This window comes from Brachyhypopomus gauderio, chromosome 1 (assembly GCF_052324685.1).
Source record: "Brachyhypopomus gauderio isolate BG-103 chromosome 1, BGAUD_0.2, whole genome shotgun sequence".
Classification (NCBI taxonomy): domain Eukaryota; kingdom Metazoa; phylum Chordata; class Actinopteri; order Gymnotiformes; family Hypopomidae; genus Brachyhypopomus; species Brachyhypopomus gauderio.
This window is the reverse complement of record NC_135211.1, coordinates 51,192,201-51,218,063: the sequence shown is the minus strand read 5'-3', so window position 1 is coordinate 51,218,063 and position 25,863 is coordinate 51,192,201. Positions and strand designations below refer to the sequence as shown.

At 40.0% G+C, this 25,863-nt stretch overlaps 2 protein-coding genes and 1 long non-coding RNA gene across 3 annotated transcripts in view; 2 read left to right on the top strand and 1 right to left on the bottom strand.

Moving 5' to 3' along the window:
• LOC143524975 (C-type lectin domain family 4 member E-like) overlaps nucleotides 1-15,318 on the top strand; it is a 28,479-nt gene extending 13,161 nt beyond the window's left edge. Inside the window, exons 2-4 of the mRNA XM_077018394.1 lie at nucleotides 5,499-5,635; nucleotides 5,803-5,909; nucleotides 14,858-15,318. Of these exons, the coding sequence (XP_076874509.1) occupies nucleotides 5,499-5,635; nucleotides 5,803-5,909; nucleotides 14,858-15,014 (401 nt within the window). The 3' untranslated portion in view covers nucleotides 15,015-15,318. The remainder of the gene's footprint in view (nucleotides 1-5,498; nucleotides 5,636-5,802; nucleotides 5,910-14,857) is intronic.
• A 436-nt stretch (nucleotides 15,319-15,754) lies between these two features.
• On the bottom strand, nucleotides 15,755-16,369 carry LOC143525027 (uncharacterized). The gene is made up of 3 exons (XR_013133550.1): nucleotides 16,233-16,369; nucleotides 16,038-16,144; nucleotides 15,755-15,937 (listed from the first exon to the last, which is right to left on the bottom strand). It is a non-coding gene; the product is annotated as an uncharacterized LOC143525027 (long non-coding RNA).
• A 4,902-nt stretch (nucleotides 16,370-21,271) lies between these two features.
• On the top strand, nucleotides 21,272-24,638 carry LOC143510191 (uncharacterized). Its single transcript, XM_076999326.1, has 2 exons — nucleotides 21,272-21,829; nucleotides 22,741-24,638. Exons 1-2 carry the CDS (start codon nucleotides 21,352-21,354, stop codon nucleotides 24,636-24,638), a joined length of 2,376 nt encoding a protein of 791 aa, XP_076855441.1. The 5' UTR covers nucleotides 21,272-21,351.
• Nucleotides 24,639-25,863: the final 1,225 nt, after the last annotated feature.

Genomic DNA, 25,863 nt, shown 5'->3' with positions numbered 1-25,863 from the left:
CTCCAGGCAACTGGCGCTCAAATTCAAACTAGTGATTCTCTGCATTCATTGGCTGAACAGACCACGCACCCACGATTCTGTCCAATCACCACACAGAACTGTTTGCTGTTTCCTGATGGATGAATGGATAGATGGATCGATCTCCTCTCTCTCTCTCTCTCTCACACACACACATACATACACACAATATTTCTCTGACCCCCCTCCGCAAACGTATTGCTATATATTGCAAAGTTTTAATAGGTTATCTTATGGGCCTTTCTGAAAAAAATCTCCTAATGCCTTATATCTTTGCACTATCAAATCTTAATTCACTATAATTCCAGCTTTGGTCAAATGTAGATGTTAGGCTGCTGTTTTTGGTTCAATATAATTTCTTTGATAACATGGAATTTTAATATACCATGCATTTACTGTTTAAAAATGGAAAATTACTGTGAAGTTACAAAAGGCATTGTTCTGTGTTTTTACACTGAAAACTGCATTTTCACACTGATAACTACAAAATTAACACTCAAGACCCTTAAAAATATATACAATCATGTTATAAAACAAGAAATTCTTGTAATTTAAATTTACAGACTTTGACCGTATATTTAAAGGAGTTTTCTTAAAAAAAGTCATTTTCCTGTATTTTACAGGTATATTCTCTTATTATGAAAAAGACAGAAAAATACTGTATTTATTTACAGTAAATATCTGTAAAATATTGTTTTTTTTACAGTGTAGGTAAAATCACAGTAATATAATGAGGTGAAATTAGTTATAACCAGGCAGAGGTAATTAAAATCCATAGTGACAGTCAATACAATATGGATGAGGGCCTCTGGTGGCTGGATTGATGAATTGCTGAAGCTCTCAGACACTGTGTGGTTCCTGACCTTTTAGGAACAGGGTAAAATGAGACAAACAAAGCATTCAGAGAAACAGATGAACTACAGTTTGAAATTGTGGAATGACAAGGGGCTTTTATAAATGGACCTGATTAAGGTGGAAAAAGATACATCTACTGTATGTGGAATAGGAAAGCTATGACTCTTGCTGTAAAGCCTGCTTGCTGTTATATAGGTAATGGAGACCCTATAAACATGATAATCTTTTACAGTTAAAGTAAAGACTGGAAAATCAGTCTGACAGCAAGTTGGACTTTTTAGGACTTGTAGATTCTCTCTCATGTGTTACGCGTTGGAATGCGAACCCGCACACAACGCGTGTAATGTTGAACAGGGAACACCCAAATGCCAATCACAAAATAGAACAGTGAACTGAAACCTCCGCCAAAAGCAATGCGGGAAAAGCGCCAAAAGAAAAAACCTCAGTGAAAGGGAAGAATGGAGGACAACTCGAAACAGAAAGAGAAACCAAAAAGATTGCGGAATACTCAATGCGAGGAAACCAAAACAAAAGAAACGAACTGAAGACGCCAGGAGAAGTAGCTGACTCTCAAACCACAATGGGGAGCAAACGAAAAACCCTTCTCAAAATAACAAACAAAACTGGATAGAGAAAACAACAGGGCTGGAAAACTTGAGATTGGCCAGAGGTGGCGAAGAGGTGAGCGAACTCGGAAACGACAGGGAAAACAGCGAATAAGGTAAGTGCAAAGAAGACACATTGAACACCAAGAGAAGGCTGGCTGAAAGCACGTGGAGACGGCAACAAACAACTCAGCAATGAGACTCTGCAGCCGTTCTCCTTAAATAGCAAGGCGAACAGCTGCAGGTCGTCATTGCTGATTGCGTGTTTGCGAACGTGTTTGTGAACTAACGCTGGTCTGTGCACGAGCGCTGGTCCGCGAACGAGTGTTGGCTCAGGAGCAAGCACTGGCTCGTGGCGGCTCCGGGTACAGCCCTGACAGAATGTTTGTTGTCTGAATAATTATAAAGAACATCTCCATGACTTGAAGGCTGAATAAATGACATGTTCCTTGCAGTAACTTGTCAGTAGCTTTTCAGAACAAATGGCATTATCTTTATCTAAATGATTTCTTTGTTGCAGACAGCTGTGATGTAAGTAACACAAGGTCCGGATGCCTGAACAAGAGGTTTTAATAACAGGAAGTTTCAAATGGCAAAAAGGAAAAACAAAGGTTAAAATCCAATGAGCAAACACAGCAGTCGTCAGAGTGAATACGAGATCTAAAACTCAAAGCCAAAACAGTCCAGGATCAAACACAAAAATACAGACTACAACAGCGCAGACAAACCAGAAGGCAAATCAGAGACAAAAAAAAAAACAATCAGATCAGCACTAGGAAAAAACACTACACTGAGAATAGCTGTACTTCAGAATAGACAACCTGTCACCAAGATCAATATATGCTAAAGGTAAATGAGCTTCAGGTGAGTCAGTAATTAGGAGATTGTGACGCGCGGGCAGGGCGAAGGATGAGACACAGAATCCCTCTTTTGCATGGACGTCACTTTTAATATTCACGAATAAATTGCGCAATAGCGCACGATAAACACACAGACGTTTAACACAACGTACAGACTTAGACAATGACGAGCTCAGGACACTGCGTGAGCGCACATTAAATAGGCAAACCACATAAGTCCCGCGTGACGACGAGATAAGCCACAGGTGTGACGAGTTATCACAAGACATAACCACCACCACGGGGATAAACAGACGTAGACGAGTGACATTAACCACACAAACACATGCCCAAAAGGGAGGGACCGGGGTCCTCAACATGACAGATGCCCCCTCCAAGGGCACTACCCGTCCCGGGGTGCCAACAGGACCGAGTGCCCCGAACCCACAACGATGGGCGGATCCGACGTGCTCAGTCCCGCGTCTGGGAGGTGATCGCCCTCGGCGGAGAGTCCGTCACGCCACAAACCACCTAGAACACCCTCCCTGGGAAGACCGGGGAAAAGACGTTAGACACACACAACGGCACGGGTACAAACACACAAACAGGTACGCTTACACAAATAGGCACAAACGGGAAAAGTGGGTTTGGTAGACATACGGGCAGACTTACAAACACTGGGATGGACAAACATGTAACAGGTGCCAGGATACGTGCCAGGAGGAGAGCGATGAGGGGAGAGAGAGCGGGAGCTGCAGGTGCTGCGGTGGGCGGTCCCCCTCCAGCCTTCGCTGCGAACCCTCCGCTGGGTGCAGCGCGACTGGCGGACGTGCCCAGTGCAGCGCGACTGGCGGACGTGCCCGGTGCAGCGTGACTGGCGAACGGGCCTGGTGCAGCGCGACTGGCGAACGGGCCTGGTGCAGCGCTTGGGAGTCCCCCGTCAGTCTCCATCTCCTCTTCTTCCTCGCTGCCCAGGCTCCAGCTCATGGGCACGGCCGGACTTCCACCCCGGGAGCAGTCCATCACGCTCCCCTCGGAGCGGTACGGAGAAGCACCCACCTCCTCCACTTAACGGTCCCGGCAGAATGCTCAGAGAAAGACAGACTACCCTCGTCCTCAGTAATGAGCTCGCTGTCCGTGCATTCAGAGATATCAGAGTACACAGGCGGAGGATGGTCTTCTTCACCCTCACCGTAGTAAACCGTGGGAGCAGAACACACCGACGGAGGGTAGTTCTCTTCCTCGTCTTCCTCCTCTTCCTCACCATGGTCTATGGTGGGGGCGGAGCTCACTGACGGAGCGTAGTCATCTTCCTCGTCCTCCTCCTCGCCGTAGTCCACGTTGGACGCGTCGCAAACCGATGGAGGGTAGTCCTCCTCCTCTTCCTCCCCCTCCTCAGAGTCCTCCGCCCCAAACTCGCTCTCTGGGGTGGACTCGGTGACACCGATGACGCAGGAGCCCACCCTCAGAGGCGAGAGGGCGCAAGAAGGAGAAGGGTGTCGCTCTCTCCAAATGCGTACCGCGCCCTCGCGGAGGCTCTCCGCCAGCCTGGGGTGGCGACTCTCGCACTCCCGAGCTCTCGCCAGCTGGTAAGCACACACCGGGTCCTTCTCCAGCTCCTCGACCATCGGTGTGGCTTGGTGGCGCGGGGAGGTGTCCTCCTCCTCTCCTCTCACCTGACGATAGGGAGGCTCCTCCTCCAGCTCGTGGATGCCAACCCGCAGGGGCGAGAGTTCCCAGGATGAAGAGGGATGCATCTCACGCCACGCCCGGACCGCCTCCTCGCGGTAAGAAGCCGCCTTCTCGGGGGCGGAGGTCTCTCGAGCGGCGCACAGCATGTACGCGCAAACCGGGTCTGACTTCAGCTGTTCCAGCGTCGGCGTGCCCTTGCGGCGCGGGGGGGAGGAAGAGGCGCGGTGATGCCGCTTGCTGGGCTTCTTGCCCTTCTTTGGCCGGGTCTTGTAGCCTGGCATGTCTTGGTGTCTCTTGTCGGCTCGTCGTTCTGTGACGCGCGGGCAGGGCGAAGGATGAGACACGGAATCCCTCTTTTGCATTTTGCATATAAATTGCGCAATAGCGCACGATAAACACACAGACCTTTAACACAACGTGCAGACTTAAACAACGACGAGCACAGGACACTGCGCAAGCGCACATTAAATAGGCAAACCACATAAGTCCCGTGTGACGACGAGACAAGCCACAGGTGTGACGAGTTATCACAAGACATAACCACCACCACGGGGATACACAGACGTAGACGAGTGACGTAGACCACACAAACACCCGCCCAAAAGGGAGGGGCCGGGGTCCTCAACGTGACAGAGAGGAGGATCTTGGAAGCAGGAAAAAATCCGGTTTAAAATATAATGACAACACAACTATCCAAGTAGTGTTGAGGCCATGACTGAGGTGCCCTTGAGCAAGGCACCTAACCCCAACCGCTCTGGGCATGTGTGCACCACAGCCCCTCTAGTAATCACTTGTGTGTGTGTGTGTGTGTGTGTGTGTGTTCTAATTGCACAGATGGGTAAATGTGGAGGACAAATTCCGATTGTGGTGAAAAAAAATATATGGAACATTATTATTTTTAATGGCTATGCTAAAAGATTTAGCTTCATCCAGCTACTGGTATATAAAACAAATGTTGGAAGTTGTACAAAAACGTACTCATTGACCATTGAATTAGTCACATAATGTAAATAGCAATCAGACATTACCAAGCCAAGCCAGGGCTACCTATAGTAAATGTTTAATTGTGTAATTAAAACCAGTAATATGTTAAGCATGTAAAACAAAGAACTTCTTAAATAAATCTGACGCTTGTGAAATTTGATTCCACATTAAGTTCATCTTTGCACTATGGTGTATTCTCTGTTCAACTGCGTGCACTGAACTGTAGTGTGTGTACCCTGACAGCTATACTGAAGTATCATTACACCTCTGCTGCATTTGTACTTCTGAAGACATGAAAATCTTAAATTAAAACTTTAGCTGTTTTGAAAGACTTTTAATTAATTACTTGATGCACTTTTATAAAGTTGTTCTCCTGTTTATGACCTTGCGATTCATTAAAAAAGTATCTAGGTTATCTCAAATGTCATTTTTTATGAAAAATGTGTAACTAAATTAAACAATATATAACCAATATTATAATAACCAAATTATACTATATATACAGATAATTACTGCAGACACGGATACTTCAACTCCAGTTTTTATTACATCTCTACTCAAATGAAGACCTGGAGTGAGAGCAGACAGGACTGTAGAGAGAGAGGAGCAGACCTGGTGATCATCAACAGCAGAGAGGAACAGGTGAGAGAGACGGAATAATAAAGAAACAAAACACTATCAGAAAAGTAAGCAGATTGAATTTGTATGGAAATCCTTAGGCCTACTCAGATAGCTAGATAGATAGACTTGCAGTACAGAGGGCTTTCAGAGAAACATTTTAAATTCATGCTTTATTTCCTCAATCTCAGGAGTTCATCAGCAAAACTTTCCCTGATTCTGAGGCTTGGATTGGGTTGACTGACATGAACATAGAGGGAACCTGGAAATGGTTGGATGGAACACCACTGTCCACTGGGTAAGAGACCACTGACCTGAACCAAGTCTGTAGAGACAACTCACGTCCTTAGACACCAGCCATCTCTGCAGACTGGGCTCCAATATGCTTGAATGGGAAATTATACATAAATCTGAAACAAAATGACTTGTAACTAAGAGCCAGTTAAGGGTTAATGCATGGGTTAAAGTTCTCCGTCACTACGACGGATTTCCGTCATTTGAATTTTTTGGGGAAAAAATCCGTCAAATCATAATAAACCACACAGGCGTGCTATCTGTTTTGTGTCCGAAATATGATCCTCTCACTGGATCGGCAGCGCTGGATGGATGACGGCGGTGTCATTTGATTGACTTGCGGGTCATCCCGCCTTCTGATTTTCGGACATTACGTAGAAAAGTTACGTCCCTCCTGCCTGGGTGATAATACTTTCGCGAGTGACCGTAGCGCACGACTCCGCACACCTGCGCAAACGGCAGAGGCTACTTGGCGCGTCGCATTCTTTGCAGTGTTGTCCGAAACGATATGTGGTAGTATAAAGAAACAGCCCTCAAAAACAGGGGAGGGAACATTCACCTAACCAATTTTAATGTTGCTTTGTGTTTCAGGAAAAAAGGTGCTGGAATTTAGGCTAAATGAACATGCTTGAAATTGTATCTACTTCGTTTCACAACAAATAGCTATCTGACTGAACAATTCTCTTGTATTACGTTAACAAATACGAGCCTCTTGTAATTCCAGGACGAAACATGAGAGTAGACGTTAAGATCGGGCGTTTTGAAAATAAACAACCCCTAAATAATGTGAATAAAACGCGAATTATTTCAAATCGTTTCGAGTATATGTATAAATATTTAACTTTAATTTTAACGTGCTGGGAAATATTGAAATGGACCTTGAAAGTGACGTACAAGTGTTTTAATTCCACCTTGTAAAGGTGTATGAACCCTGCAAACATGACTTTGTTTATTGCGCTGAAGCGCGGCGCGGGCGAAGTGAAGTTACAAAATTCGAGAGGTGCACGACCTCACGAATCGCCAGGGCGCGAGGCTCTCGCGCACGGGTGGAGCCACCGCGATTACGCCGCGAGGGCGACTCGTCAAGTATACAGGCTTTACTTTGCGTAGTGTGGGTGCTTGCTTTAACCAGGCTTTGTCGGAACAAAGGTACATACTGTACGCGAATAATGTACTGCACGCAGTTATCCTATCCTGACGCCGTCCTCCTCGGTCCCAAGCCGCATAACCGTGTATTCTTCCGCCGCGCACACCAAACACCAAGTTCCGTGTACGACGCACGACGTCGTAATAACCCGGGGACCGCCTGTATTTCAGACATCCGAAAAGCTTCAGAGGTAGATGTAAGATAAATTCAGTATTTTATCCTTATTCTGATAAAGTTACATTTTTATCAGAAATATAAGTGTTTTTTTTTTGAGCCGGTACAGGTGGTCAGACCGTAAGGCGTAATACAAAATCACATAATTTATGTCCTAATAAACCAACATGAAATATTTATTAAATATTTTATATATTTAAACGAACTATAATCATAATAGTTGCAATACTTTTAAACTTTATTGACATAATTTCTTTGAGTTGTCTTGTATCAGATAATTTTAATAACAGTAATAAATAAATAATGAATTAATCATGCCTACACGCCTGTTTTTATCATATTGTGTCTTAATTGTGTTAACAGAATCTTTAGGTTACAGCGTTTTCTCAGAATATTAATAGAAATGTAGTTTTTTTTATTTCACCATAATGATTACCTGACTTATTTATTAATTAATTTAAAGATTAATCATTCATTTGCATCATTTTCATCGTGCAATATTCATTTGTTCATTCATTTTGAATATTATACTGTCATGTCCATACTATAAAGTGACTACATTTCAAATTTTATTTGAATTTGTAGTGAAATATAGAAGTTATGGTTATTTATACTGAAGAATCTCTCCACCGATCACAGACTTTTCTTCATTTAGCTTTAATAGTCGAAGAAAAAAGGTGCTTTCTTCCATTTGAAATGTCAACTTTTTTATTTCTAAGCCAGTTTAACATGGATGGTGTTGTTCTGTTTGTATTTAAAAGCTCCATCCAGTGGTGCGATTTAATTTGCCATTTTTGGACATTAAATTTTTTTGTAAGATAAACCAGGTAATCTTACTTCTTATGTTTTTGCGATAGTGAATCTGATAAAAACAAGAGAGCTTCATACCATTTTAAAACTCACCAGGATTCACTAAATTTGACTTGATCTTTAAACAATGTTCTGGAAGAGGACCCCCAGATAACTCCATTATAAAAACATTTATGTACATTTATAGCTCAGGTGTTGCATTTTGTCGCTTCATAGATTCTCTCTTCTCTCATTACACAGGCTGTTTAGATATACTTTATAAATGTGTTTATTGTGTAGAATTAGACAAAAGAGGCTACACCACATTTTCAGTAATTGCTGGCATTGTCTTTTGCCAGGAAAAATTTTCAGTCAAATGAAAATTTCTTGCTTTAACCCATGGGTTAATGCATTGTTAGGAATAATTTAGTTAAAGGGGTTAAAATATGGTGAAGATAATTTAATAAGAATTCATAATTGTTGTATTTTCTAAAAAGCAGAAATTAGTAATGTATAAGTTTGAAGAACTTTCTGGACTTTCAGCTTCTGTCAGTAACCCTTTTGTTTCCTGCTTGTAATGGACAGACGGCAGTTAGCGATGTTTGGAAGCAACAGTTTTTTGACCGAGCCACGAGTCATGTTGAGTCCAGTGTAATGTCTTTGGTGTTTTATAAGTAAACCTTTAAAGATGATTCTATCTCACTCGCATTTTTCCAAATACTTGTTGCTACCCAGAGGCAAAGGTGGTACAAGAGATCTGCCAAAGAAACAAAGCGCCTCTACAGTATATGCACATATATCCCTAATAATGAGTCTAAAGGTTTAATGGTGCCAACTTTCATAATGGCTATTTCAATAATAACTACTGATGCGGTCTTACCAGATAAGAGAGTTTGTAAGTGCACCATATGGTTTGTGAATACCAGTAAACACCATGTGATGTCCACCAGGTCATGATAAATAATTAACTATTCATTTTGATGTTTTACAGAACTTGTTTTATAATTCATTGTGCTGAGACCTATCTGCAGATGACATATATTTGCAAATAGCTGGTGACTATAGCTAGCAAAAACTTGCAACTAGCTTGCAAGCCAAGTTCTCAAATGAAATAACAAATACATAAATAAAATGTTTTTTTGTAGATTAAACATGTCAACACAGACATTTTAAAAAGAATTAGATTTGCATTTCCTGAAGGAAATACGAGAGGGCTTGAAAAGGCGTGCCCTGTTCTGACTAAGGGTATGGCTAATACCCCTAAGTGAGGAAGTATAATGTCAATGCCCTGCCTGGGACCAAGATTTGAGTAGTGTGTGTAGAGTCTGGTGTGTATTAAGCTGTGTGTCACGTTGAGGACCCCGGTCCCTCCCTTTTGGGCGTGTGTTTACGTTGTTACACACTGTGTATGGTGTATGGGAATGTATGTAATGTTTATGAAAGTTTGTTTGGAAAATATGTATGAAGTTGTGTAGTGTCTATCGTCTATATGTTGTATATGGTGTGTATTGTGTATGAAGGTGTGTATTGTATTGTGTGCGGTGTATGTACTGTATGTGTGTGGGAGAGAGAGATTGTGTGAGTCATGGAGTGTATACAGCATGAATGAAGTATTCAGTGTGTGCATATTGTGTTTGTGTGTCTTTTTGTAAAAGAACACCTCCGTACCTGTATCTGTGTGGTGTGTGAGAGAGTGATTGTGTATGAATTAAGGTGTGTATATGACACGAAAGAAGGTGAGTGTGAGTGCGTGTATGAAAGTGTGTACAGTGAATGTATAGTGTGTGTGTGTGTGTGTGTGTGTGTGTGTGTGTGTGTGTTTGTTTCTGTGTACTTGAACAACTCCTTAGGTATGTGTCTGTATGTGTGTGTTTGTGGTACATGAGAGTGATTGTGTGTGAATGAAGGTGTGTATATGGCATGAAAGGAGGTGAGTGTGAGTGTGTGAATGTCAATACAGTGTATTTAATGTTTGTGTCTGTGTAGGCAAACAACATATCCTTAGGTATGTATGTATTCCTAGGTATGGAGATTCCAAGCAACTACGTAGCACTTTTGTAAGTCGCTCTGAATAAGAGCGTCTGCTAAATGCCATAAATGTAAATGTACACTGTAAAAAAAAATCCAAATTTTATGGAAAATAACTGTAAATATTGAATGTATTTTAACATTTTTTCCAATTGTATGCAAAACTTTGTAAAATTACAGACATTATTTGTAATTTGACAAAATGTCTTTTATTTTAAGTATTATGAAAATAATTACAAGTTACATGCTTTTCTCGTTTTTTTACGGAAATAATACAGTATTATTTATACGGTATTTTTCTGCTTTCTTAAATTATATACAGATTCATGTATAATTACAGCAATTATCTGTAATTAAACATTCGGTTGATTATATAAAGGTTTATATCTGTAAGAACTAAAAAGTTTTTTTCTCTGTCATTTTAATCAAAATCTTATGTATTTTGGCACTGCTGGTTTAAACATGATTTTCAATGTCAGAAATGAATGTGGTTTTCATAGTATTAGCTTACATGTATCAATACTCGTATTTTGATTGTTAGGCGTCCTCGTAATTCAGAGGATCCATTGATGTTCAGGAGAAAAATGTACACAGAACAAAATATATAGGTTCGGACATATTAATTTGCCACAGAACGTGATGGTAATTGATTTGACGAAAAAGAAAATAATTTCTGCAATTGAAAATGCTCTTTTTTTTTTAGTAATGGCTGTAGGAGATTTCTGTTGATTGTTCCATCTCTATTAATGTCTGTTCTCATTTTAGTTCTTGTGCAGTCAATGGCAATAGAAAATGGCAGTTTGTTTGGGTGCTGGAATTATAAAAGAAACATTTTTAAACACTGGGTCTCTACTTGAACATAACCAAGGAAATAACCTGTAACACACTGAGAGACAGATGAACTGATATACTGGTAGACGTATATTGTAATGGAACAGGCTTTTAAACTTAAAATGTGTGTGCCTATAGTTACACACTGGAATAAAAACACAACTTGAACAACCACTTAAATATAAATGTTATCTCTAGGCTAGGCATAAACGTGATTTGAGCTCAACGTGTTGCTTTTAACCATAATTGGTTAATCTGACTGTCATTCAGGAAACTGGCCAATGACAACTGTTCGCGCCTCTCAGGTCATGTTTGAAAATTTCAGTGAGTGTGCTGACGGTGGACGTTACGGTCGGTCAGCCTACGAGCTGTGGTGGTTAGCTGGCTACCTGGATTATTTTACATCTGCCTGCCAAATTATTATTTTGAGCGGATTATCGTTGGATGATTCTACAAAATAAGATGGAAACAGGGCACAGAGGAAGAAAATTTAAGAAGCATTATTGGTGACATCAGGTAAGAAAACGTCCTTAATTTATGTAAGCCAACCTAGTTAACTAGCTAGTTAGCCCAGTCTAAAAAACATTTCACTTGAATGTTTCATTTGATAAAGATGAAAACAATAAAATATTAATATCTAATATTTTCCGATGCTTTAAAATACTTTAATTTGGTCACTGTTAAATACATAATGGGTTAAATAATGCTCTATGCGGTAATCAAGTCTTTGTTATAAGGTTCATTGAACATAACTAAATCTAGCGACATAGCTAGTTACTCAAATTCGGTCTCGGTCTCATTTTGAATTGGTTTTAATGTGAGGTGAACCTTGAAATAGTTGAGCATTTTTCTGAGGTAATGTGAAGTCTAATTTGCTAGGAACGTCGCCGACTATTCTATCGCTAATGATTAATATTCACATTAAATGATGTACAAATCAATGTGCTTAACAGTTCAACTTTCTCCATAGGCCACTCATGTCGCATTTTGTAGTTGACGTCATTTCTACATTTTTAGCACTCTGGATCTGGATTTTGAGCAACAGACATTAATGGGGTTTAAACAATTCGCCTCCATCATGTTCTGCGGCTGAATATTGTACCGTCCGCCAATGGGCAGCGTCGAGGGGTGGAGTCTTCAGGCCTCCCAGCAGGCCCCGCGGTGAGTTCCCTGTTTCCCTGGATGTGTGTTGTATGCGCGTTAGTGTTCCCCCTCCCTTTTCCCCTTAGAATCAGTGTATTTGGCACTTGTTTATGCTCTTAGCGTGTTGCTTATAAAATAACAGTTCACTAACATTGGTGTCATGACTCATTCTGGTCCTTCTGACTCGACACCGTTACAATATGTAATGAATATGAATAGACTTAAAACTGCAGCATTTTTTTGTCGAAACCTTTCCAGATTAATGGAGAAAATCCTATGCAAATAAAATTCATGTTGCTGCTGGACCACTTCTCAGTTAAGCTAATGCAGATCTGCACTGAAGAAAGAAAGGGGGAAGGAGACCAGGTATGGTTTGTGTAAAAAATTAAAACACCATTATTGGGATCATTGTGAAGATTTTGTCCATTGCATTTTAACCCTTAGGGAATAAATATGCTTTCTCATATGTTAAATATGTAAAGCAAAAAAATAATATGCACCAAGTTTGGCCTACATTTTGTTTACTGTACAAAGCTAGAGCGCAACACAGCCCAGAGCAGGAGCGCAACACAGCCCAGAGCAGGAGCGCAACACAACCCAGAGCAGGAGCGCAACACAGGAAGCTACCCAGGTGCTTGTACAGTCTCTCATCATCTCAAAGCTGGACTACTGCAACTGCTTACTTATGGATCTTTCTCTATGGGTCATCAGACCTCTACAACTGATCCAGAATGCAGCAGCACGACTGGTCTTCAGTCTCCCCAAGTTCACATGTCACTCCAGTGCTGCATTCTCTTTACTGCCTTCCAGTAGCTGCATACATCAGATCTAAAACCTCGATGCTTGCTTGCAAAGCCAAAAATGGACCAACCCCTCCCTACATGATGGCCATGGTCAAAGCCCCATCCAAACCTTGAGTACTTTGAACCTCAAGACCTGTCCTGGCGCCGAGATAGTGGAATGAGCTTCCATTGACTGTCCAGACTGCAGAGTCCTTAGCAGTCTTCAAATGACTGAAGACTCATCTGTAGAACAGACTAAATCTCTAGCACTTGTCATAGTTGTTTCCGTTGTATGATATAGTACCTATGTGAGTTTGCATTTCTTGTAGGTATCCATTTTAATTTCTGTAGTTTAGCAATATTCAGCTTATGTTTTTGTGTACTTCTAGGTATTTGCATTGATTTCTGTAGTTTAGTAGTATTCTGGTTCGAGGGTATCTTGAATTCTGACCTATCTATGTACTATTTAGAATTAATTCTGTGAACAGATGGCAAAGCACTTTGTAAGGCGCTCTGGATAAGAGCGTCTGCTAAATGCCCTACATGTAAATGAGAAGGAGTGTATCTTTCATGTCACATCAGTGTTATGTGTTTGTAGTTGTGTTCAGGCTACTGATATTGGTGATAGAGAAAGACACTGAGTACAGTCCTGGGGATTTAAATGATTAAAAGTGATGATAGAGGACATTGAGGTGCTCAACACTGGTATAATATACTTTTTCATTTGTATAAAATAACTTTGCAGTTTGCATTCCACATTTGAGTTTGTCCTGGAAGTCATGATGAATATGGACAGGAAAAATCAGTAAAATTACGGTACTTCCCTGCAGAACTTTTTGTGCTGTCACTTTATTGAAAGTGCTTAATTGTACTAATTCAGGGAAAAGTTGTAAAATAAAGGTATTTCTCTGCAAAACTATTAGTGCTGTCACTTTATTGAAAGTGCTTAATTGTAATAATTCAGGGAAAAGTTGTAAAATAACTATTTCTCTGCAAAAATATTAGTGATGTCACTTTATTAAAAGTGCTAAATCATAATAATCCAGGAAAAATCTGTAAAATAACGGTATTTCTCTGCAGAATGTTTAATGAATTTTTCTGTAAATTTATTGTTTTTCCACTTAATTTAAATAAGTCGTTTACCGTTTTTTTACGATTTTTTTTTTTTTACAGTGTAGGTATGGTGTTGCATAAGATGTGTGTTGATGGTGCACAGTGTATCGTGTGTAAGACAACACCTCCTCTATGTGTGTGTATGTGTGTGTGAGTGTGTACGGAGTGAGAATGAGAGAGATGTATGAATATGCATATGCGTGTGTGGGGGTTGGGGAGAGACATTCAAAAATAACTCACTCTGTCACTGATTCTCTGAGTGGAGAATCTTTGTTTTAATCTGATTTGCACCCTCCCAACAAACTGTCGTAGTTCTGGACATGTTTAATCTACCGCTTCCTTAATTTGGATTATGTCACGGATTTTTGGGATGTTTACTTCATTAAATTCTTCATGTTCCTGAGACTGCCGTGATTGCTTTTTTTGCACCGGCACTCGCCCGGCACAGTAGCAAAGTGTGTTGCGGTTAAGTAACATTACATCAGTCTCATAATCTGAAGGTAGAATTCCTAGCATGTGCATTGACCTAAAACTTTTGATTAAGACAATAACCAAAATATTGCTACAATGACCGATTAAACGAATAACAATTACTGATCAATTTATTTACTCATTGATTAACGTTTACCAAAAATTCCAAACACCGTTAAACCAGTGGTATCCAAGAGGTTATTGTGTCTACGCAAATAAAAATGGAGAGAAATGCCTTAAAAGGGGAGAATCCTACCCAAGGGAATCCTAATGGTGAAGGATTAGCCCTGTGGCTACTATCTGAACAGAGAGGGTGAAAGATTTAATTCTGCCTAAATGTATCTAAGGAGAATGACAACTGGGTAAGAGATTAAACTTTGGTTTTGATCCAGTTAGTCACTGTCTCAGTCTATTGCTCTGGAAGAGAGAGAGACTGAGAGAGTGACTATAATGTAATCTTCTGTGTGCTTTCAGGTTCTGGTGGGAAGGGGAACCCAATCAATATGGAGGCAACGAGGACTGTGCTGTGACTGGCTATAAGAAAAGGCCAATCATTATTGGAGTAAATACATGGAATGACCGCAGCTGTAATATGCCTCAGAGATGGATGTGTGAGATGATACTTTATTGAAGTATACTACCCATGAAAATGTGTTTTTTGTTTTTATTACTGATAAAGAAAATATATTCCATACATGAGAATCACTATAGTTGAAACTGAGTGCAACTTACACAATAACCGCAGTAACAAGGGTCAAATGCAATTGACATCACATCCTTCCCTGGAGGAGCTTAGGTGGAAGGTGGTACTTTCAAACGTATATACGGTGTGCTCTTTTATAGTTGAGTGTTCAGTCTAGCTCCACTGAATCAATTGCACCTTCATGTACTTTGCTACTGCTTTTATTGTAATAAACGTTTTCCATTTTGCATCAAATTCGGAGAGACATCCTTTTTCCCTACAATATCAAGAGTCAAAACTAATGGACTAACTGTTCTATTACTATGAAATACACAGGAAATAGTTCATGTTTAGGCAACATAATTGATCTGCTACTTTGAATTTTTTCAACAGTTCCTGCTATTCACTCTTGACTGAGTTAAACATTTTCTCACATAATAAAGGATGGACCCTAAGGAGCCAATAATGTCTTTTACCATCTGCATGTGTCTGGCTCATTCTGGGATGTCACAATACCAATTGTACTCTGAAGGGGGGAATTAAACATTATGTTTAGCCTACACTGACCTATATTACATAATTCATGCAATTCATTAAGAAATACGAAATATTTGAGACATTCATAATAAGCAATAAGAACACAAATCAGAAATCACTTAGACTGTCCCTGTTTCTCATCTAGAGCTGATCATCGCTAGAGTCACTGTTCACTGAAACTACAGTTCAGGTTTCAGTTTAAAAGCCCTTTCTCACAGATAGAAACAAACTGGTCATTACAAGGATAGTCAGCCCAGTTAAACACCATACCAGACCCATAGTCAGCTATGGCACAGTGTTCATTTGGATTATTAGGTTCCCCAGTCATCCAGAAGCTGAAAAAAGAATCAGATAAATGTGTTTCTTAGAGTAATGAAGGGCAAGTGTCAGTAATCAGATCTTGAGAAGTGTTCAGATCAGTGATCAGTCCCTTACCCAGTGGTCAGTGCTGTGCCATCAACCCATTTCCACACCCATTGAGTGTCTCTGTCTCTGGTCAGACTGATCCAGACTTTACTGCAGGCCTGAAGTTTTGTCAAGTCCTGTCAATGTAGTTATGAAGTATCAAAAGACAACTAAAGAACAACCTCTTTCTCTCTCTCTCTCTCTTTCACACACACACACACACACCTGTTCCTCTCTGCTGTTTATGATCACCAGGTCTGCTCCTCTGTCTCTGCAGTCCTGTCTGCTCTCACTCCTGCTCTTCTTCTCAGTAGAGATGTAATACATACTGGAGTTGAAGTATAACCATCCCTGTCTGCAATAATTATCTGTACATATAGTATAATTTGGTTATTTTATTATTGTTTATATATTGAATAATTTAGTTACACATTTTCCATAAAAATGACATGATGTGGGCCAACCTAGATACGTTTTTAATTAATCTCAATGTCTTACTCAGGAGAACAACTTTATAAAAGTGCATAAAACAATGAATTAAAAGTCTGTTTCAAAACAGTTAAAGTCTTAATTTAAGATATTTATGTCTTCAGAGGTACACATATGCAGCAGAGGTGTAATGGTACTTCAGTATAGCTGTCATGGTACACCTCTACAGTTCAGTGCATGCAGTTGAACAGAGAATACACCGTAGTGCAAAGATGAACTTAATGCGAAATCAAATTTCACAAGCATCAGATTTATTTAGGAAGTTTTTTGTTTTAAATGCATATCATATATTACTGGTTTTAATTACACAATTAAACATTTACTATTGGTAGTAGCCCTGGCTTGACTTGGTAATGTCTGAGTGCTATTTATGTTATGTGACTAACTCAATGGTAAATGAGTACGATTTTGAATCTGCTTTCATACTGATATGTATTTTCATGTTTGACCCTGGACTGTTTTTGGCTGTGAGTTTTAGATCTCATATTCACTCTGAACACTGCTGTGTTTGCTCATTGGATTTTAACCTTTGTTTGTCATTTTAGCCTTTTGAATCTTCCTGTCATGAACTTCTTCCAAACTTTTCATTCCACAATTTCAAACTCATCAGTAGTTCATCTGTTTCTCTGAATGCTTTGATTGTCTCATTTCACCCTGTTCCTAAAAGGTCAGGAACCCCACAGTGTCTGAGAGCTTCAGCAATTCATCACTCCAGCCACCAGAGGTCCTCATCTCCATTGTATTGTCTGCTACTATGGACTGTAATGACCTGTATCTGTCCCCTGGTATCACTTCCACCTGCACTGCATTATTACCCCAGATATATATTATATTCTAAAGTTCTCTAGTTCTCTAAATCTGCATACCATACCTGCTTTATTTCTTATCATTAAATATTACTGTGATTTTATCTAGTTCTCTTGCCTACTTTGTTGGTCCATCTTGTAGATGTAAAGTCTTTGCCAATAGCTGAGAATTAAAAAATGGATATTACATAACAATTAAAATAACTTATTATGCATTCAGCTGTCACAGTAGCTGACAGACTCATCCACTGGGCTCATGTGTGTGTGTCTTTTATCCATTTCACTCGTCTCTTCTCATTAGGGTCGTGTGTTACACGTGTGTGATGTTATCAGTGTATTTAAGTGTGCTTGTTCCCTGTGTTCGTTGTTGGTGTTTAAGCCTCCTAAAGTCACATCAGTGTGGTTTGTGTTTTGTTTAAATAAATCTTGCCAAAGTGAACAGAAACTCGTCATTCTGCCTGCTCGTGCACTGTGACAAACACTGATCAAGCAGAATGATTACTGGAGGTCCTGCCCTGACTTTGATAAGTAGACCTTGCACCCAGAAGAAGTGCTATAGTCATATTTCCATGAACTGTATGTACAAAATGTCACCATCGGGTTTATTTCTAGATAGATGCCTCAATTTAAGAGTTAAAGACCAACACAAACAACAGGTTGAGTGCCAGATCTCTGTTGTTTTCATATGTTGACAACAGTAATCTTATTTATAGAAGACTCCACTGCTGCTTGGTCACTTCCTGTACTGGCAGTAGCACATTAATTAAACTCAGTCTGACACCATCCTACGGCTGAATGTTGGGTCAGTCTGACCCTAGCCTAAGGACACCTAAAAAATGTATGAATATAATTAATTTTAATGAATATAAACAAAATAAGCACAAACCAACAAAAAGCAGTCGTATAATTATATTGTAGCTGACAGTGTGTAAAAATGTGTGTACTATTTGGACTAGGGTTAAAGGTCTAAAGGTGGAATCATAACTGTAGCAGTTGAGCTCTTTGGACTATAATTCAGATAAGGAAGATCAGGGAGTTCTGACAACAAGCTTCATCTGTACGTTACTCATGAACGTTCCTGAAATGGAGTCCGATAATGGTGAGTTTACTGTGTCATTATTAGTTCATCCTCTTAATATTTTATATTCACTGACGTCTCTCTTCCTCAGTTATTTTTATGAGGTTAACATATTTTCTGCTGCAAATTGTATAACTACCACTAATGTATTTTCCTTGAAAAGCTGTGAGACAACATAAGGGTCCTTTCTTCATTGTGCAGAACAAACATGTTTAAGATTCCAGCAGTATATTGGATGGACAGTAGAGAATTCATCTGATGGAAGCATGTATGATAATCTAATGTTTATCTCTGTGGCTGCATTCAGTGTTAGCTATAGCTTCTACAATGGAGATGTTTAGTAATTAGCTGTAGGATATTTTCAGTGGTGGACAGTAATGCAGTTACTTCAGTAATGAAGTAGGCCTACACTTCTAATTATGTTTTTTTCATATATCTGTAAATTAAGTTGTAAATAATTTTGAAAGACAAATTTGAAAGGAGATTACATTTGCACTTCTACATTTTCCTTAACATGTAATCTTAGCTATTAACTGCAACTTTTCACATAAGTCAGGATGATAAAACAATCCTTAGTCCCAAACTGGGGAATTTCACAGTGTTACAGCAGCAAGGCACAGTAGAGCAAGTTTAATTTAATGTTTAAAGTTATATCACAGCCATTTCTCAGTCAATGGCTGCGTCTCACATCCCTATTGCTAATGTTGATTCTGGCCATGATATTCTGTAGTGAATATGTGTTTTGGATTACCCTGTTATAACTTTATATTTCGAGATGATCCTTGAAAGGTGTTCAGTTACGATTTTGGATTTACCCTTTTATATATAAAATCTTTATTTCTACCTGTGTCTGCACTATCCCTTATTTCTCACACTACTCTTTATAAGAAACACCTGGGAGGGCACTAACTCAGCACTGTTCACATCAACTCTGATAGTCCTAGAGCTGTCACAACATCAGATTATCACTACAGATTATCACAACTGATTATTGTGGCCAAAATAATTCACAAAAACAATATTATCATGATATCTATAGAACATTTTGACATTTTGACTTCCCTTGTAATAGAGACCGACCCACCTGATCCTGCCTTGATCATACAGCTGATTGGTGCCAGAGTAGAGCAGACTTTAACTAGATAGCAGTATATGAGTAGACCACAGACCTCCTTTACTGTTACAATGTCAAAAAGAGGAGGAAGATGAGGATGGATCCTCCTGGTTCTTATTCCTCTCAGGAATTCTTCCTCATGCTATTAGGGAGTTGTGCCTGACACCAGCAGTAAGACACGGGTTCTGGTGTTTGGAAAGAGTCCGAGGTCTTGAAGCTGATTCAAACGCATATTAATTCCTTTAACACAGATCCAGCATCCTCACTGCTGAGGAGAAGCAGACGTTTAACCTCACCTTCCAGTGGTAAGTTAAACTGCATCCACTCTACATGTACTGTTAAACACACTGCATGCTGTGTCATTTCTGCATGTTCTCTGTAGTAATTCATTTAAAATGAAAAATGTAAAATAAAAAAAATGCTGTATCGGTGGTAGGCATGGCAGACGGGCGAGGCGGTGTTTGCATCCTGGGTTGGTCTGTTGTTCTGTAACAGCGAAGCGTGAGGCAGGACCTAGTGTCTAGTGTTGATGGGAAAGTGCCTGGAGTCTTTAGGCAGATACAGCGAAGCAGACACAAATGCATATTTAATTCCTTTCACACAGATCCAGCTCCCTCACTGCAGAAAAGAAGAAGACATTTAACCTCACCTCCCAGTGGTAAGTTAAACTGCGTCCACTCTATCTGTACTGTTAAACACACTGCATGCTGTGTCAATTCTGCATGTTATCTGTATTAATTTTAATTAAGTTTAATCTCAAGCATAGGGTACATGATGATGCTCTCTGTAAATTATTACATTTATGCTGTAGATCCATTTTGGATATGTGCAGGAACAAACAGAAATCCTCCTCATTGTCCTAGAGGATCACAGTCCTGCACTTTTTAATATCTTCCTACCCTACCAATTCTGCTTTAAGATGTTACATTACTGCATTGAAGCTTAGGCATGTCAAGGCAAGTTTATTTATATAGCATCTTTCATAAACTGCAGTCACTGAACGTACATGACAAATTCATTCTGAATATATAAATTCAATAAAATATGCACTAAAAAGAAAGGAAGAAGGAATACATGGATGTTAATTATTGCCTTAAAATATTACAACAATTACAATACAACTTCTGAGTGATAAACAGGTGATGTCCATTAGACAATTGGTATTCAGGTGTGAGAAACCTCTGGTGGTTAAATGTGTGAGGAGCAGCGTAGACACTGACACCAGCAGTAAGACATGGGTTCTGCTGTTTGGAAAGAGTCCGAGGTCTTGAAGCTGATTCAAACGCATATAAATTCCTTTAACACAGATCCAGCATCCTCACTGCTGAGGAGAAGCAGACGTTTAACCTCATCTTCCAGTGGTGAGTTACACTGCATCCACTCTGTACTGTTAAACACACTGCATGCTGTGTCATTTCTGCATGTTCTCTGTATTCATTCATTAAACATGATAAATGTAAAGGCCTTTCACATCTTAAAGCAGAATTTGCAGGGCAGGAAAATATAAAAAGATGGAGGACTGTGATCCTCCAGGACAGTGAGAAGGATTTTTGTATGTTCCTGCACATATGAAAATGGGATATAAATATGTAATAATTTACCAAAAGCATCATGTACCCTATGCTTGAGTTAATAAATAGAGTGAAAGGAAGAAGGAAGTCAGATTATTGTTTGATTAATGTTTTTTCTCTTTCAGTGTCTGAGAGGCTGATCTTTGTTCTGTGTGGGAGTGACGGAGCAGTGAAGACCTCCATATCAGATCTCATACTGGGCCAGAGAGAGCAGAGTCCAGAGCCCAGATCAGTGTGTGTGAGAAGGGAGGGAGAAGTGTGTGGACACCTGCTCACCCTGGTGGATATGCCAGCTCTCTACAACTCTAAGCTTTCAGAGGAGGAAGTGATGCGTGAGACTCTCCACTGCGTCTCTCTCTGTCATCCTGGAGTCCACGCGTTCCTCATCATCGTTCCTGAGGGCCGCCTCACTGATGAAGACAAAGGAGAAATGGATAAGATTCAGAGAATCTTCAGTTCAAGAGTCAATAAACATACAATAGTCCTCATCACACAGTCTCAGACAAAAAGACACATGTTGGAAGCAGACGTTAAGATATTAGAGTCTTATGGAAGATCATACCACTTCTGCAGCTCCCAAACAAACGCTCCAGAGGTGATTCAGTGGGTCAAAACACTTCTCAGAGAAAATGAAGGAAGACAGTTCACAAAAGACATGTATGTAGATGCACAGATAGAGGCACAGCTGAAGTACCAGAATGAAAATAAAGCTCTGAAACAGAAAATCTGTGATCTTCAAACCAAAAATACAAAACAAACACAAGGTAAACAGTTTTATCTATTTACTTGGTAATGTAAATAAATTTTTAAGTAACTGGTAGCCACTGTTCATAAACAAATTCTAATGGTCTTTTATGTAAGTTAGCAGGTCAAATGAGTTATAAATGAATAAGAAAGTTTGCAATGGTTTCTGCTCCTGATTAGATCTACTGTCGAATTCATAAATACAAATAAATGGTATTATGACATTATGTGAAGGTGAGATTGTGACTCAAGAAGATTATGTACTATGTTGCAAGGGAGGCAGAACACAGGGATGAGACTGGGCATCTTTATTTTAAAATTAATACCACTACAGTAGAACACAACCTAGTGAGACAACTAGCGGACAAGAACTGACAAAGACGTAGACTAACATGGACACTTAAATACACAGATATTAACAAGACATATGCAACACACAATGTTAAGACAAGGCGCAGGTGACACAAATAACAGTAACCAATAACACACACGAGTGTAGACGTAGACAGACGAACACATCCAAATACATGCAGGGGACTCAGGGGAGTACTGGGACATCACATTTAAACCACAGCATTTTAAGGATGTGGCTGTTCCTCTCTCAACTATAAACAAGAGTTTTTGCTAAACTGGAAGTTAAAGAAATGAATTGGTGATGTCCTCATTTTATTTTCAGATGGCTAAATATGTTCCTGTGTCCCTGGGCACAGTCGTGTGGTTCTACTTCAATCATGTTTGATTGTGTTTACAAATATACTGATAATCAAGTGTAGGGCAAGTCCAAAATCTTGAGTATGAGAATGATATTTATTATTGTTGATGAAACCTGCAGTGAAATTCCTGAAAATTTAACCAAATCTTTAAGCCGTATTATGCAGCATGCTTGCTCATACCTATTTAGGATTGTTGCAAATCTTTTATGTATCTGCAGATTCAAGAGAGGAACCAGGTGACCTCCGGATCGTTCTGCTGGGGAAGACTGGAGTTGGAAAGAGTGCTACAGGAAACACCATCCTGGGAAAGGCAAACCTATTCAGAGAAGATGTATGTGGCAGATCAGTTAGTACTGTGTGTCAGAAAGAGACCACAGATATACAGGGAAAACAGGTCACTGTGATCGACACTCCAGGACTGTTTGACACAGGTACTCCTGATGAGGAAATAAAGAAGGAAATTGCTAAATGTGTTACCATGGCAGCACCTGGCCCTCACGTCTTCCTGTTGGTGCTCTCAGTGGGATCCCGTTTTACACAAGAGGAAAAGGAAGCAGTGAAGATGATTCAAGAATTGTTTGGATATGAATCCAGAAAATACACCATGGTGCTATTCACCAGAGGAGATGATCTGAAAAATAAAACCATTGAACAGTACATTGAAGATTCTGGACAAGCCGTTAAGGACCTCATAAATAAATGTTGTAATATTTACCATGTATTCAATAACACAAATCCCAAAGACCATCAACAGGTTACTGATCTCCTGAGGAAGATCAACTTAATTATAGGAATTAATGGAGGGAAGTGTTACACAAATGAGATGTTCCATCAGACAGAGAAAGCTCTAAAAGAAGAACAGGAGAGAATACTGAAGGAGAGAGAAGCAGAGACAGAGAGAGAGATAGAAGAGATGAAATCAAAACATGAAGCTGAAATGAAGAAATTGAAGACAACAATGGAAAAAGAACAAGAGAGGGAACTGCAGGAGCTCCTGCGGGTTCAAAAACGAGAGTGGGAGAGGAAGATGAGGGAGGAGAAGAAGAAGAGGGAAGAGGAGGAAAATATATGGAGACAAACACTGAAGTCTAAGGAGAAACAGTGGACATCAGAACAGCGGAAGAGAGAACAGCAGTATGAAAAAGAGAAACAACTGGACATAAAGACAAGATCCCAGGAGGAGAAAGCGAGGAAACAGAAAGAAGAGGAAGAGAAGAAAAGAATAGAGGATCTGGCTAATGAACAGATAAAACAACTGCAAAGAGACATGGAACACCAGAAAGAAACTGAAGCAGAACAAATAAAAGAAAAGTATAAAAAAGAATTAGAGGAACAATTAAGAACTCAGCAAGAGACCTTTCAGAAAGAGGAAGAAAAAAGAATAAGATCTGATAAAGAGGAAGAAGTGAGGAAGATGGAGGATATGAAAGAAATACATGAACAGGAAAAGAACAGACTACGTATGGAGACAGAAAAGGCAGCAAGACAACAAGCTGAGAAAGCATTCTGTGCTCAACTGGACAAGAAAGTCAAACAGGCAAAAATAGAGGGACATAAGGAGGGACACAGTAAAGGACAGGAAGTGGGACACAAGAAGGGACATAAGGAGGGATTTAAGGAGGGGTACAGTCAAGGACAGGAAGTGGGACACCAGGAGGGATACAGTAAAGGGCATGAGGAAGGACACACGGAAGGACTTAAGGAGGGGTACAATAAGAACAGACTATGTATGGAGACAGAAAAGGCAGCAAGACAACAAGCTGAGAAAGCATTCTGTGCTCAACTGGACAAGAAAGTCAAACAGGCAAAAACAGAGGGACGTAAAGAGGGACACAGTAAAGGACAGGAAGTGGGATACAAGAAGGGACAAAGGGAGGGATTTAAGGAGGGGTACAGTCAAGGACAGGAAGAGGGACACAAGAAGGGATACAGTATTGGACATAATGAGGGACACACAGAGGGACTTGAGGAGGGGTACAATAAAGGACATGGAGTGGGACACAAGAAGGGATACAGTGAGGGGTTTAAAGAAGGATCTGATTCAGTAACAGCTCAGAGGACCAAACTTAGTAAAGGCATTGATGCGGCTGTTAACAGTCTATGGAACTTATTTTAAAAGAACGACAAAAATACTCAAAAAAGAGGATGAGTGAACTGCCACACCTCATTAACATAGTTATACCTAGAAGCGCCAAGAGCCGGCCATTTAATTGCTTTTACTACCTTCTACTAGTGCCATGCTGTTTTCACCTACTTAAAGCATGCAACAGTAGTCAAAATAACCCCAAAAGACCGCTGAGTCTACACAAGGAAGTGACTGACACATAATAAACACTACATCGTGTTTTTACACAAAAGGCAGAACAGGCTGCTAAAACAAAAAATCTGAATGTTCATATTTGCTAGTATCGCCAATACACTAACAACATAGTAAGGTGAATAAATTACTTTGTAGGATTGAGCACCCTGTGATGTGCATTTCAGTAGCTTTCCCATTGTCTATTTTGTTTAGTTTTCTGTTGCAAGTTACATATTGCATTTATTGTTCGTGATGGCAAATAAAATGTATTGAACATGCAAACTAGTTTATTTATGTCACGTTGAGGTCCCCGACCTCATCTACTGCATCTACTCGTCTGCATCTGTGGATCTCTGTGGGTGCAGTTGTGTCTTGTGATCATCCGTCTCACCTGTGGCTCGTCTCGTCACCACGTGGGGTTTATGTGGTCTGTCTATTTAATGTGCGTTCGTGCAGTGTCCTGTGCGCGTCGTTGTCAGAGTCTACATGTTACCCTCTGTCTCCGTGTTATACGTTTGCTGTCTGCGCTCTTTTGTGTATATAAATAAACCTTTTTTTTTTTTTAGAGCTTTAGTGTTAGTGTATGTAAATCAGTACAATGCAATATATTCTTTTAAGGTCGCAGCAATATGTTACATTCTGATGTATGTTATGTACATTTGTCTTTGTTCTATCTGCTCTTCCAAAGAGCTCTATTTCGCACCTACAGCGAGTTCAGAACGCGGCTGCAAGGGTTCTGACCCGCAGGAGAAAGAGAGATCATATTACACCTGCACTCCACTCACTGCACTGGTTACCTGTCAGCTTTAGAATAGATTTTAAGGTTCTTGTCATGGTTTTTAAATGTCTTCATGGTCTTGCCCCTCTTTACCTGAGTGAAATTATTAGATTAGGTTAGATATGTTCCAGTCAGGTCTCTCAGGTCTTCAAACAGTAATCTACTGGTGATTCCTAAAAGCCGATTAAAGATTGGCGAGGGTGCTTTTAGCCACTATGGCCCAAAGCTCTGTAATTCTCTTCCTGAAGAGCTCAGAGGCATTTC